Source organism: Castanea sativa, chromosome 1, assembly GCF_040712315.1.
Source record: "Castanea sativa cultivar Marrone di Chiusa Pesio chromosome 1, ASM4071231v1".
NCBI lineage: Eukaryota > Viridiplantae > Streptophyta > Magnoliopsida > Fagales > Fagaceae > Castanea > Castanea sativa.
Window position 1 is genome coordinate 48,112,821 of NC_134013.1, and position 13,122 is coordinate 48,125,942.

The 13,122-nt window shown below is 34.5% G+C and overlaps 2 protein-coding genes across 2 annotated transcripts; one reads left to right on the plus strand and one right to left on the minus strand.

The window, feature by feature from the left end:
* Positions 1-2,419: 2,419 nt before the first annotated feature.
* LOC142605592 (uncharacterized) lies at positions 2,420-5,995 on the plus strand. The gene is made up of 3 exons (XM_075777011.1): positions 2,420-2,639; positions 3,084-3,231; positions 5,679-5,995. Exons 1-3 carry the CDS (start codon positions 2,585-2,587, stop codon positions 5,755-5,757), a joined length of 282 nt encoding a protein of 93 aa, XP_075633126.1. The 5' UTR covers positions 2,420-2,584; the 3' UTR covers positions 5,758-5,995.
* Positions 5,996-9,604: 3,609 nt separating this feature from the next.
* Positions 9,605-12,228, minus strand: LOC142609170 (uncharacterized). Its single transcript, XM_075780788.1, has 2 exons — positions 12,045-12,228; positions 9,605-10,389 (listed from the first exon to the last, which is right to left on the minus strand). Exon 2 carries the CDS (start codon positions 10,385-10,387, stop codon positions 10,082-10,084), a length of 306 nt encoding a protein of 101 aa, XP_075636903.1. The 5' UTR covers positions 10,388-10,389; positions 12,045-12,228; the 3' UTR covers positions 9,605-10,081.
* Positions 12,229-13,122: the final 894 nt, after the last annotated feature.

Genomic DNA, 13,122 nt, shown 5'->3' on the forward strand with positions numbered 1-13,122 from the left:
TGGGAAGAGTTGGTACGTACGTTTGCTTTGAAATGAAAATATGGTGTATTTAAGATATCAGAGCATCTATATCAGTCCATGAAAAGTCTTTTAAAATACAAAAAACAGCTCTTTTTACACATTTTGATAAAAAAAAAAAAAACACCTCACATCAGTGAGTGTAAAATTGTGCAAAATATACAACCGGCTGTGCAAATGAACAGTAACCATGTAAATATACACGGCTACTATTTACGTTTAAACGATTTTTTAATTCTTTTTCTCTCTCTCTCTCCTTTATCAAACTACTTCTCTTTTCCAACCATTACAACAACCCAGTGCGCCAGAATAACCACCAAACCCAGCGCCACTACCAAACACCACAACCTACCACAGAGAATTAACCCAAAATCAACATAAAATTAATCCAAAATCAACGGAAAAGCAATTAGAAAATCCAACTCTAAATCAAGACAAACCCACTGAAAACCCAACTCAAAATAAATCAAAACTCACCGGTAAACCCAACCCAAAAACAGTCCAAACCCATCGGAAAACCCAGCCCAAGCCATACTTAATGGAAAACTCATGTGAAATGCCCAACGGAGCTGGATCTGCCACTCAATTTGCTGTCGTCGGGTCTTCCATTGCTGTCGCCGGATCTTCCATTGCTGTAGTCGGTTGGGGGTGGGAGGCAAAGGGTCGTCAGTTGGGGGTGAGAGGCGAAGGGTTGGTGGTGGAGGAGAGAGGGAGGGGCGAAGGAAAGAGGGAGGCCAAATCGGTGGAGGGCTGAGGTGGCGAGCTGGATTGGCGGCGACAGTAGGCTGGGTGAGGCGGCTGTGAGGGAGAGAGTGAGGGAAGGAGAGAACGGGTGAGACTTGAGAGAGCTGAAAAAGTAAAAATTGAGAGGAACCGATGAGAGTGAGTATTAATATATAATAATAAAAAATAATAAATAATATTATTTAATTAGAATAGATGTGTAAAATAGATGAACTGATGTGGGTATTTTGGAAATGTAATAGTGTAAAATAGAAAAAGTAGGTTTTTAGTGTAAAATAGACAAAAATTTTTAAACAAACTGATGTGGTTGCTCTGACAACTTGATTATGAATGATTAAAGAGTCTATACCACACACCAAAGAGTCAGTACATATAGAAGATTAACAATTTTGTGTGCGTGGTTTTTTTTTTTTAATTAATTTTTATTTTTATCATTAGCTTGAACAGACAAATCCCTCTCTACAGTCTACACTTGGGTATTGATGGAAAAATGTCTCTGCCCTGCATCGACATTTTTGCCTACCTGCCTCATCTTCTCATGATTCATGAGAATGTTTTGTATGGGTAATTTTTATATACACTTTGAGTACGGTGTAATTGTTATTTTTCCTCACATTTACAATGTGGTCTAATAATTAAATTTATGGTGGATTTATTGTGAATATGGAATTACTATATTCCAAAAGTACTTAAAATTTTTTCCATGCTTATGATAAAATTGGGTGATAGAATTGATAGAAAAAATATTCATGGAACATGAAGCAACAGTTGTCTTTCACATAATCACATGACAAGCTTAGCTGATAAGGACAGGTCATTCATCTAGAAGATTTAAGCAATGCCTATCATATGCTTTAAAAGGTATTGGGTTTCATTTCAAAAAAAAAAAAAAAAAATATATATATATATATATATATATATATATATATATATACACACATATATATATTGAGTTTATCTGTATATATTAAGAGAATTCAGAAAGTTATTTATTGCTTTTTTTACTGTAAAAAAATACCCCTAAATTAATTAACCAACTTAAAAATTGGGTTAAAATAGTAAATTGACAAAATAATAAATTCCTACTTCTACTCAATAGCTTAAAAAACTCCCCACGTATTTATCTTTTCCACATTTTCTAACAAAATTTCTCTTTAAAAAGTACGTATACAATAAAACTTCCCCACTTTTCTTCTCAAAAAAGAACTTCCCACTACTCATGTTTGAAAGAAAATAACTACCCCTACAGTAAGGAAAAACTATCCCATGTAAAAAAAAAAAAAAAGTGTCAAACTAAACCATCCCATGTTTCTTTTTTAAACTATTATATTATCTTTTTTTTTAATTTTTTTGAATTTATTACATTATCAATTTTTTTTTATAACTGTTATATCATCAATTGGATTTGGATAAACACGCAAAAGCTTCTAATTGAAAAATGAGTCATATTCTCTTTGAAAAAAATTTCTATCTACTTTTTCAAATTGTGATAAAAGAAAAATTATAATACTAAATAAAATAAAAAATAAAAAAAAGCCTCATCAAAAAGTGATGAGGCTGTTATATATTAATTGTGTAATGGCCCAAATATCATACAATCTGGCCCAATATGGCAGCCCATCAAAAAGTGATACACTCATCTGCCTGCGAGCAAAATGAAAAAAAAACAGGCATGAGGCTCACACAGTCACCCAGCCAGTACGTGTCTTTGACACAGTGAGTTCAAAAAAATAATAGGGTTCTCTTCTCTGAGCTAAGGAACTCTGAGAGAGAGAGAGAGAGAGAGAGAGAGAGAGTTTGAATTTTGTAGTGGTATTCTTCGATGGGGTACATACAGGAAGCACGTGAGAATCACGTGAAGAAGAAAGTAGAAGAAGGTAACCAACCAATTTCTCATTGCATTACTTAAAACCCTAAACCCCTTGTTTGGTTCCTGAGAAAAAAAAAAATATATTATGTGTTTAAAATTTTCTGCATTTTTATACTTCTCTCTGCATTCCTCGGCTACTAAACAATCATAGAGTTTCATTTTCTAATTTTCGTGAATGCCCACTAAAATTTACTTTCATTTATTTTATATTAAATATTAACTCTTCCAAGAAAGAATTAAATCAGCTGAGGTTAAATTTGAGTGTGTAATTTTCTGTTCTATGAAAGAAAATTTTAATTTTTGCTTGTAGAATGTTTTATTTGATACAATTACAATTACTATATACTGTATTTTTGTCTTTCATCTTTTATATATGTTTAAATTTTGATTTTGGAATTTGTATATATGTGAGGTATTCCTAAATGAGCTAATGTGTGTTATACAAATGTAGCTTTAAGAAGCAAAATGAAGCAGAAGGCACTTAAGGAGTGTGATCAGTACGCTTCAAAGTATGCTCAATGTGCGTTGGGAAGAACGTTATCGGTTGTTTGGGCGTGTCGGGAACTTGCTAAAGAGTTGAATGGTTGCCTCCATCAATAGTAAGTGTGATTTTTTTTTTTACAAGCAACTTTTTGTATTGATATTTCGTTTCATTGTTTCTGCATTTTTTGTATGCTAGCAATATTGGAGTGTGTGTGTGTGTGTGTTTGTGCTTTGTTTGTGGTATGCATATAGTCCAATTCTTTTGATTCTGCATATAATCCAATTTAATTTCTGTTGTGCTGTTCTGAGAGGTGTGGCTATGGAATGATGTATATTCTTTGGTAAAATGAAAATGAAAACCAACAATTGAAAAATATTTATGTGTACAGCGTACATAAATGCCTTTCCACCTTAATTCACTTTACAAATTTAGGATGCTTGAGGACCCAATTATAGGCCTGCAAGAAACTCTTTTTTTAGCGTCATTAAGCAGTAGTGATATTGTGGAAAGAATGACTCGGATTTTGATGGGTTCACATGTAGCATAACTTTCATCTGATAGTCTTTGGAGATTGTGTTGTAGAACATAGCACAACTAATAAAGTTGTTATTACCATCTTCCATAAGTGGATCCAGCTGATCCTATGAGTGTATATTGACCAACTCATTGAGGTTTTTCTTTAGCTTTTGAAATATTATGTTAAGAACAGATTTTTTCTAAACTGTAAATTCACCTTCTTTTGGAGAAGCGTCTATAAGTAATTAATATGGAACTACCAAAAATGAATTTAAACCACTGAAATCATATTCGCTCCATTTCCATTAATCTCCTTCTAGCAAACTGCAACTGTTCACTACTCATTGTACTGCATGGTCTAGAGCATGGGAGCTCTTCAAAAGTTTAACCACTTCACCAAGATATGAGGTGTTTTTCTTTCTACTTGGACATAGTGCTGTAAAGCCTTATCTCGTGTATGCCATTTTTATTTTATTTTTTATTTTTCAAGTAATAAGTTTTATTAGATGAATAAATGCACCAGGTACACAGGGTGTATACTAGGTGTACAACTCCCCTTAAGATCCAAGGTTACAAAGATCAATAAAATTTAATAAGTTTGAGAAAGAAAAAATTCCTGATGCAGTCATCCATTCAAATAGGGATCTAAGAACCTGCAAGTTCAGGTCTTAAGCTGTCCTTTCACACCCCTTGAAGTTCCTAGCATTTCCTTCCTGCCAAAGGCACCGCACCAAGCAATGAGGGATGGCCTTCCAGATTCCGCCATTCTAATGTTGCATAAAAAGGCCTTTGTCAACAAGCTAGTAAGTCTATAACCCCTTGAGGCATCACCCAGTGAGCTCCAAAAAGGGCAAACACCACATCCCACTACTTTCAGGCCAAAGGACAATGTATAAGCAAATGATCAACTATCTTCCCATCCCTCTTAAGCATACAACACCAACTCACCAAAACAATGCTTCTCTTCCTCAAGTTATCCTCAGATAATTCCTCGTGTGTCATCTGGTAGCTGTTGAACTTGGTTAAAATACTTGGAAATCATAAGAAGAAGTAGAAAGTGACAGTTGTTTGGCATTGTGCCAATACTATTAGTGGAGTATTTCTTAACATAATAGTCATCTCCAGTGAGTTCTTGTAGCCATGCATGGCACCACCTAAGGAAGGTTCTATCAATTTATTGGAGCACCAAATCTGTGTCACTGTGACATCCATGGTTGGGTTTCCTGGGCAGTGGGTTGGTATGAAATGTTTGATGCTTTCACTTTCACCTTTTAAGGCAACTGGCCTAAGATATTTTCTTTGGTTGGTTGGTCAGCTAACTATTGTTGCAAACTTGTAGAGGAACCAATCACAAGAGGGTTGTGGTTCTTACACATTTGCTAAAAAAAATTCCTGAAGTGACAGTGGATAATGGCATTTCTGGTTGACTTTCTTAAACTCAACTGAAGTTGCATTTGATCCTGTTCTGTGTTCAACCTGCATTATGTATCTTTCGGGTGTGACATCGATCACCATGTTGCAATTACCTAATTTTTACCCTGTGATGACATTTAGCTTTGGTGGTTTCTCATATTAAATTTTCAGTGTTTCTAGATATCAAGATTACATAATGGCTTTGTTATTCTTATCATTATAGAATTGATCATTGGTGTGACCCACGGTTGTCATCTGATGTGTGTGAATACAAGGATGGTGTCTTTCTTAATTAGTCTTTAAAATTCAGTTTTCCCCATTTGTTGAAATGATGATTAATATGATGTGTGTCCTCCAGAACACACATCTTTCCAATTACTTCAAACTTGCTACTGGCTGCCATATGCATTTATATAGACAACTTGGAAACCTAATTTGGAACATCAGAGCCTGATGTCTTTATTGTAAATTTACTAGAGCTCTTACTTGGGTTTTTTTTTTTTTTTGGGTGGGTGGGTGGGTTATGATCAGCAAAAGGGTGAATTAAACATAATTGATAGGATTTATTTAATTGCCCTATAATATATTTCTATGAATATTCAAATACCTTACAATTTCTTTTGGCTTTTGCAGCACCAGTGATACTGTTTTGGAAGAAATGAAGAGAGAATACGTGCTTCAACAAGACGGAAAAGCATCTGCAGGAGTATAGTCTCATACTTTTCTGTAAAAGCCCATTTATGGTGTAGCATTCAATGTTCAGTTTGTTATTTAATGCATGGGGGTTAAGAGTTCTAATCCATCAGCGTGATGCATATTATTCAGTCACAGTTTTATCTATTGGGGGTGATGCATATTATGCTGCAACTTGATTTTGTCTTCACATGTTTACAATTTTCTTCTGAAACTCTGTTGTTGGGAAGGAAAAATAATAAATTCTGGTGGAATTAGTATGCGTTTTCACCCCCCCCCCCCCTTTTTTTTGTTACAGTAAGACTTTAAAGGTGACTAGCCCCCACGATTAAACCTCATAGAATACTATCGAAATAGAATGACTTGTTAAAGAGAAAAACTATGTCAATTTGGAGCTTTCCCTTTGCGGGAGATAATCCTGTCCCCTTTGATTGAGATCCTTTAATTTCCTCCAATTTTATTCACATCTAGTTAAAAATTGGAGGGAATTGATGTAAACCACACAAAATCAAATAAATACTACAGCACACCCATGGTGTGATAGTCACTTCACAGGTATAAGTTCTTGTGGGGTAGGAGACTATGAATTCTATCTCATATAAACTTTTTTGAATTTTATTTTTTAAATGAGAAGGGATCTTATTCTAAAAAATTATTGCTGAAGAGCCTCTAGCCTTCTGCCATTCAATGCCCAGAGTACGCATGAAAGCTGCTCTCCCACACCCCACTCCCCTCCCCCTCTCTTGCCATAATGCTTCTTCCATGACTCTGCCAACTAAAGTTCTATTAAATAGAAAAAACTTGCTTATAAAAGAAAAACCACAGATCCATCATGATAGACAAAATGAGTACCGCGCATGTTTGGGTAAACTAATCAAATGATTGCATTTTTTTCTTCTTCTTCAATCACTAACCCAAAATGCTGTAGACACTAATTATTGTCAGGGTGGTGGTGTTAACATGACTGATTAGTTTGCATGTATTCGGACCAAGGCAAATAATGGCAATACCTGTTTACGAATGCATCTTAATGGAATAGCATGCCTAGTGGCTGGTGGTTTAGACTTTAAACTTGAATATATAATTGCTAAGAACCAGGCCGGCCCAAGATAATTTGAGGCCTAAGGCGAAAATTATAAAGAGGCCTTCTACATCTAAATATCACTTAAATAATACAGTTTTTTAGTTTATTTTTTATTATATTTTTTTATTTCAAATTTATTACTAATTCATACTTATTAATATAGATAATTCACCCAAAGTGAGCTAATGATTCTTGCTATATAAATTTTACAAACAAGCATATCACCAATTTTAAAAATATATATATTTATTCAAACATTCATTTATTATATTGCCTAAGTGACACCAATCATATTAATGTCACATCAATTTATAAGATTTTTGTCGTAAAATTTGTATTATTTTTAGCATTTTTCATTCACTTAATGGAGATTAGGTTGCATTTCTATTAATTCTTTTTTTTCTTTTTTCTTTTTTGTGGAGAAAATGCTAAACTTACTATAAATTTTATTGCAAAAGGCTTACAAACTAATATAGTAATGAGGTGATACTTCAACAAAAGAATAAATGAGTATTGAATTATTTCATGTGATTGGTGAATGTCAATTTATAGGACTTTATAATAAAACTTGTAACATACTAGCATTACTCAAATATCTTAGGCATTTGAAAAAAAAAATGTACACTTAACTCATATTTTTTTAATTGAAAAAAAAAAAAAAAACACTTACTGCCCCCATATTTGGGGGCCTTTCCATGTTAGGGGGCCTTAGGCCATGGCCTAAATGGCCTAGGCCTAGGGCCAGCCTTGCTAAGAACCAAGTAGTAAAGTAGTGTGGTTGCGTGGATTTCAGTTAGTTTAATCGATGAAATCTCTTGATGTCGAATAAGAGATATAAAGTTCAAATTTCGCTTACACCAAAAACCAGTTAATGTATTGAAAAGAGTAGTCATCCCAAAGTAGATGCCATAAAGTGGATAAGGGAGCCTAATATATAACGTCCTTGTCCTATAATTTCTAGGAACAGAAATGAATAGTAGGAATCTCTGTGTCTTTAAATACATACTTTTCTGTCTTTGAATACATACTTAAGCTCTTTGAAAGATCAAAGATGTCTACCATTCCAAATATGGGAGGCTCAAGGGATCTTGCTTTTTCATCATTACCACACAAAATTCCATTGAGAAAAAACCCACTACTACCCAAACACTATCGGCTCCTTGTCCGTCCCATTTATCTAGTCGTAAATATTGTCAGGGTCAATTTTTGATGCGGCATGCTAAATGGGACTTTGGACCTATCACTAATACAAAATAGAGGCTAGTGGTGCATTGTGAAGAATCTTCTAATGATACTTACAGAAGAAAAAAATATAGCCTTAATACACAGTGTTATAAAGTAAAGGAGGTGGTGAAGGAGAGAGAGTGAACTATTTGTGCTACCACACACACGAGCACATGTGAAGTTTAATTGCCTCTTATATTAGAGGTTTAGACTCAAGTGAATAGCTTTGAGACAAGGTTTTATAATAAATCAAGAGAATTAATATCCATCTTTGCATATGAAACAAAGCTTTTGGTTGCTTCATTCTTAGAAGAATGGCAACTTTGAGCTTTATTCACATTTGGATATTAGAACCATTTAGTTTTGTACCAATTTTGGATAATCTGTTGACTAAACCAACTTTGTTGTGCCCTTGTAAGGAATATAACTCTACAGAACTTGCTAAATTTGAGGGATCTCAATCTCGACATTTTGCATTTTAATTAGGTACCCCCTGCTCCCCCAAGCACTTGTGGCTTATGGAGGTACCAACTCGCCTAACTGGGCAGTGCTAATTAGTTTAAGATTTGAACGAGTACAATAAATAGTTACATGCAAACTTTATTATGCATGTGGCTAGCACGTACACTTACGGATTTTGCAAGTGCTCCTAGCACACTGGGCAAAATCCAAATTTTTGAGCCCATGGATAAGGTAAAAAATAACAATAAGTGTAGAGGCATACCAAAATTAGAAAATTTCTAGGATGACAATCAATTTCACATCTATGTTCACAACAATATGATGTGGCTGACTATGAATAGTAGGAAAAAAGTAGTAGGTCAATGGAAAAGACAATTAATCACAATCCACCACATAGGATAGCTGTGAAAATGGGTGTGGAATTGCTTGTGTTCTTGAATATTTTTCAAAATAGACAACATATTTGACATTTGAAATGGCAAGTTGTTAATGTATATTATATATACATTAACAACTTGCCCATTCATTCTTCTTCCATTGATACTTGTAAAGGTTTCAAGTCATATAGGAACAATGAAAAATAGAAGCCAATGGGATATGTCCCCCTTCTGTTATAGGTTCTTTTACAACCATTAAATTGAGACGCTGCTGTGGAGGGTTTGAGTTGTATGATGTAGATTTGACACTATAATAATTCAAGTAGTCAATGAGGAAAGTAAACAACCTTGGGATGATCTTACTTCTTCTCTTTATTTTGATTCAAGTTGTATGAGTGATTTGGTTGATGCGTACTTCTTCTCTTTTTTTGATTTTTCCTTTAACTTAAGATAATTGATATGGTTTGTCTACACCTTTAGTTAGAAAATATTAACTTACTTGGACATAATCCGCATTTGAGCCGCATGTTAAATATTAGCCATTAGCATCAGTTCTAATTTGGCTTGAGTGAACAAAGGGTTAATGTGGAACCAGCAATTTTCAAACTCACAGCTTTTACACCACCACCAAAAAATGAATGTGTCCCAATTTGCCATGAATTAAACTTTATGCAATAACTCTAAGAAAATAAATCAATCATTACCCTTTTCCAGCAATATTGACTTAAAAGGATCTCAATATGCCAATTGAAATATTAAATGAGTGTTTACAAATAGTATATTGTTTGGCAAAAAAAAAAAAACTCAATGAATCAATAATTACACTTTTCCAGCAATATTGAAAAACAAAAGAATACTGGCTCCATCAGTATTTTTAGAAGGCCGTGTATCACTAAACAAAATATTGAACTAAAAAATTATTTATCTTCTTGCTACCACTAGAACTTAGCCTTTCCCTTATCCTTCTTGCTTCCACTAGTGTTGTCCTTTGTACAACTTTGACTTATCATTGTGCTTATACTCAAAATCATGTTTTTCTTTAATACACCACTCCTTTAGTGCCTCCTTGAAGACGACATGTGATGCAAATTTTTTATCCTTTACTAGCTGTACATTCTCCATGCCAATGCATTGGTTAAACTCAGGGAACCTAGGCCTTGAATTCTCTTCATCATCAGATGACCCTTCTGCACTCCTTAACTCATCACTATCCCCATGATCTGATCTCCTTCACCATTCCAAACTCCCTCAAGTTGCTTGCCTCCAATAGCTCTATTGATTCCATCATCCTCCATACCAAAATCTTCAATTATATCATCATCAGATTCAGAAAAATCACTCAAATTGTAATCTTCGTCATCCTCGTCATCCTCCACATCAATTGGAACATTAACAATTTCAGATTGGCCATCAGCCTCAATAGAATCATATTGGGATTGAGGGGCTTGTACATTTGGCATAGAAGGTGAATTTCCAGGGAGTGACAGTGGACATTCATCCATGGCTACAATACAAAATTAGCAAGAACATTAATAGAAGAGCTGGAGAAAACAAAATTTAAAAAAATATATATATATATATATATAATATATATAAAGAGAGAGAGAGAGAATAGTGGGAAAAAAAATATAACAATTTGCACATGCACATGTGCATGATTGCTGCTAATTCAATTCACATAATTCAAAATATTACAATATGCATGGTTGTTGCTAATCAATATCATTGTTTACCATTTATAAATGGATTATGCACATGAATGAACCTTTAACTGAACTGAGAAGCAGTATGAGAAGCAATGATGTTGGAATAGAAATCTCTGCTTCAGAAACTAGTTCTAGACTTCTAGTTCTAGTAGTAGTACTGCTCTAACATGGTGGCTTAGTCAGTAGACCATTGACATTTCCCAGCTGCAAGAGTGCCATTTAGCTAAGTTACAACTTGGGAATCAATATGATTAGGCCACGTCGAATTGGAGCTCAAGGGAAGAGGAGGAAGAGCAAGTATCGAAGAGCTTGAGGCATTTTGAGGAAGATCATGGGTGCAGGAAAAGTGTTTCAGACTCCAGAGCTGCTGCATGGGAAGAAGAGGAAAAGACTAAGTGCTGTCTCAGGTAATTGGGTTGTAAAGTTGCAACATTTACTTGTATTATGCAGTATCTTGGTACCAATTTTGATTTTGGGTTATAGGTATCAAAGAGAAGAAGCAAAGATTCAAGCTTGGGTCAACCTACAAAATGCAAAAGCAGAAGCTCAATCAAGAAAGCTTGAGCTACTTTCTCATGCTTCTGTTTATTTTTTCTTATCCTTTTTCTGTTTTTTGACATGTTGTGACTTACTATTCCAGCAGCTGAAGGTATTGTATCTTTAGCCTATGGCCAACATTATTTTTGAATTGAAAATAGCTTGATAAACATGAAACGTACACACCAATAGTTTTTCTTTACAGTAGTTTTCCATATTCGCTTCTAGCATAGGACAAAAGTTGAACTAGTAACTCAGACTTTTGTGGGTAATGTCCATAGATACTATACTCTCCTTTAAGAATTTGACATAGTTGAGGGCTGAGGCTGCGGTTTGGTATTTTAGAACAAATGTTATCTTATTTTATCAATTCACTCGTGCATTTCTGTCATGTGGCTGAACTATGTTGATTATAGTTGGAAGGCTTTGTCAGACATATTAAATCTTACCATATTTGTCAAAACAAGAAGAAGAAAAGAGTGCCAAGTACTAACGCACTGTCGATTCAAAACAACGACAACAGTCATAACTGCCCACATAGCATTCCCTCCAACACCATCATACAAAGGCCTCATATGGTAAAATAATTATACAAGCAAAAGGGACAATCCTACTTTGACACCATGGATACCTTTTTAGGTTCAGCAACTCCTAAATTCCAAGCCTTGTATAGCCATATCTCTCTCAGACATTTAATCAAACAGCTTTAGGACATACTCAAATGCAACAGTTGGTGAAAGGCAAATGGAGATTGTAAAAAACCAAGAATTTCACAGAGACCCAACCCAAAAATTAAACCAAAACAAGAATTTCTACTATAAAAATTCGCACATGGAGATAAAAAAAAAAAAAAGTTCTTACAAGATTTAAATAGCAATACGTAAGAAGGAAAAAGAAGAAGAAGAAGAAGACATACCCAGATTGAACAGTGCGGCGGAACCACCAAGGCGCCGCTGGGACAAAGGCGGTGAGACGGCGGAGAGAAGCTCGGCAGTGGCTCTGAACGGCGTGGATTCTCTCTCTCTCTGCCGGACCTGGTTCTCTTCACCTCCTTCCGTTGCGTTTTGGACGTTTGGGTTTTTTTTTAGTTTGCATTTTAAAGTCACGTGACATGTGCTTATTCGGTTAGTGTTTTAACGTGTAAATAACTGAAGTAATGAAGTATTGATTTGGCAGTTGTGAATAGTTTAAGGAGTAAATTGATCAATAAAAAAGTTGAGAGGGTCTTTTGACCAGTAGTTGAAAGTTTAGGGGGTGTATGAGCATTTTTTTTCTATATTTTTGTCAATAAAGATTACATTAAAGGGAGGTCTTGAATTTAAATTTTACAACTCTTACCAACTTGGGCCTAAAAATTCATGTATTTATGCGATTGGTTACAAAGAACAAAACAACACTTTTTTTTTATAGAATGTTTTAACCTAGGGCTTTCCACTCCTGATGATGATTATTTTATCATCAGATTTCTTATTCAACCGTTAGAAACTTTATCAGTTAAGCTAACTGAAACCCACAGAACAAACCTATACTTTGGTGTCTAAAATGGTATTTCATCCCCTAATGCATCTTCAATGACAGTTCTTGCATTATTTGATTGGCCATTGATATTCATTGTTAATAATCCAATATTTAGATTTAATTGGTTTGACAAAGTGAGTTGGTGATAAAATAAGCCTTTGACTGGCACAATGCATCCTCACGCAACTGAATTTCACACCCAAATAATGTAGCTTGCTCTAATTTTTTTTTTTAATAAGAATGAAGCTATAAATTTTATTAAGTAATAACAAGCAAATTGACTTGAATTACAATAGAGATATGTGGTAGAACATTTTCCATCCACACATGTGAGTTATAGAGTTTCCCTCTCGGTGAGTATGAGAAAATCTAACAATATGGAAAGACTCTGTAACCAATTTTGCATTTTGTAACAAAAGACCAAAGGAGGCCATTAAAAAAGATTCTCCAAATCACTTTCAAGAATGGCTGAAACT

Excerpts from the sequence above, each read along its gene's own strand:
- LOC142605592 (XM_075777011.1), top strand. The coding sequence starts at position 2,585 with ATGGGGTACATACAGGAAGCACGTGAGAATCACGTGAAGAAGAAAGTA. Across the intron at positions 2,640-3,083 it reads GAAGAAGAAAGTAGAAGAAG|CTTTAAGAAGCAAAATGAAG; the intron begins GTAACCAACCAA and ends ATACAAATGTAG. Across the intron at positions 3,232-5,678 it reads AATGGTTGCCTCCATCAATA|CACCAGTGATACTGTTTTGG; the intron begins GTAAGTGTGATT and ends TGGCTTTTGCAG.
- LOC142609170 (XM_075780788.1), bottom strand. The coding sequence starts at position 10,387 with ATGGATGAATGTCCACTGTCACTCCCTGGAAATTCACCTTCTATGCCA.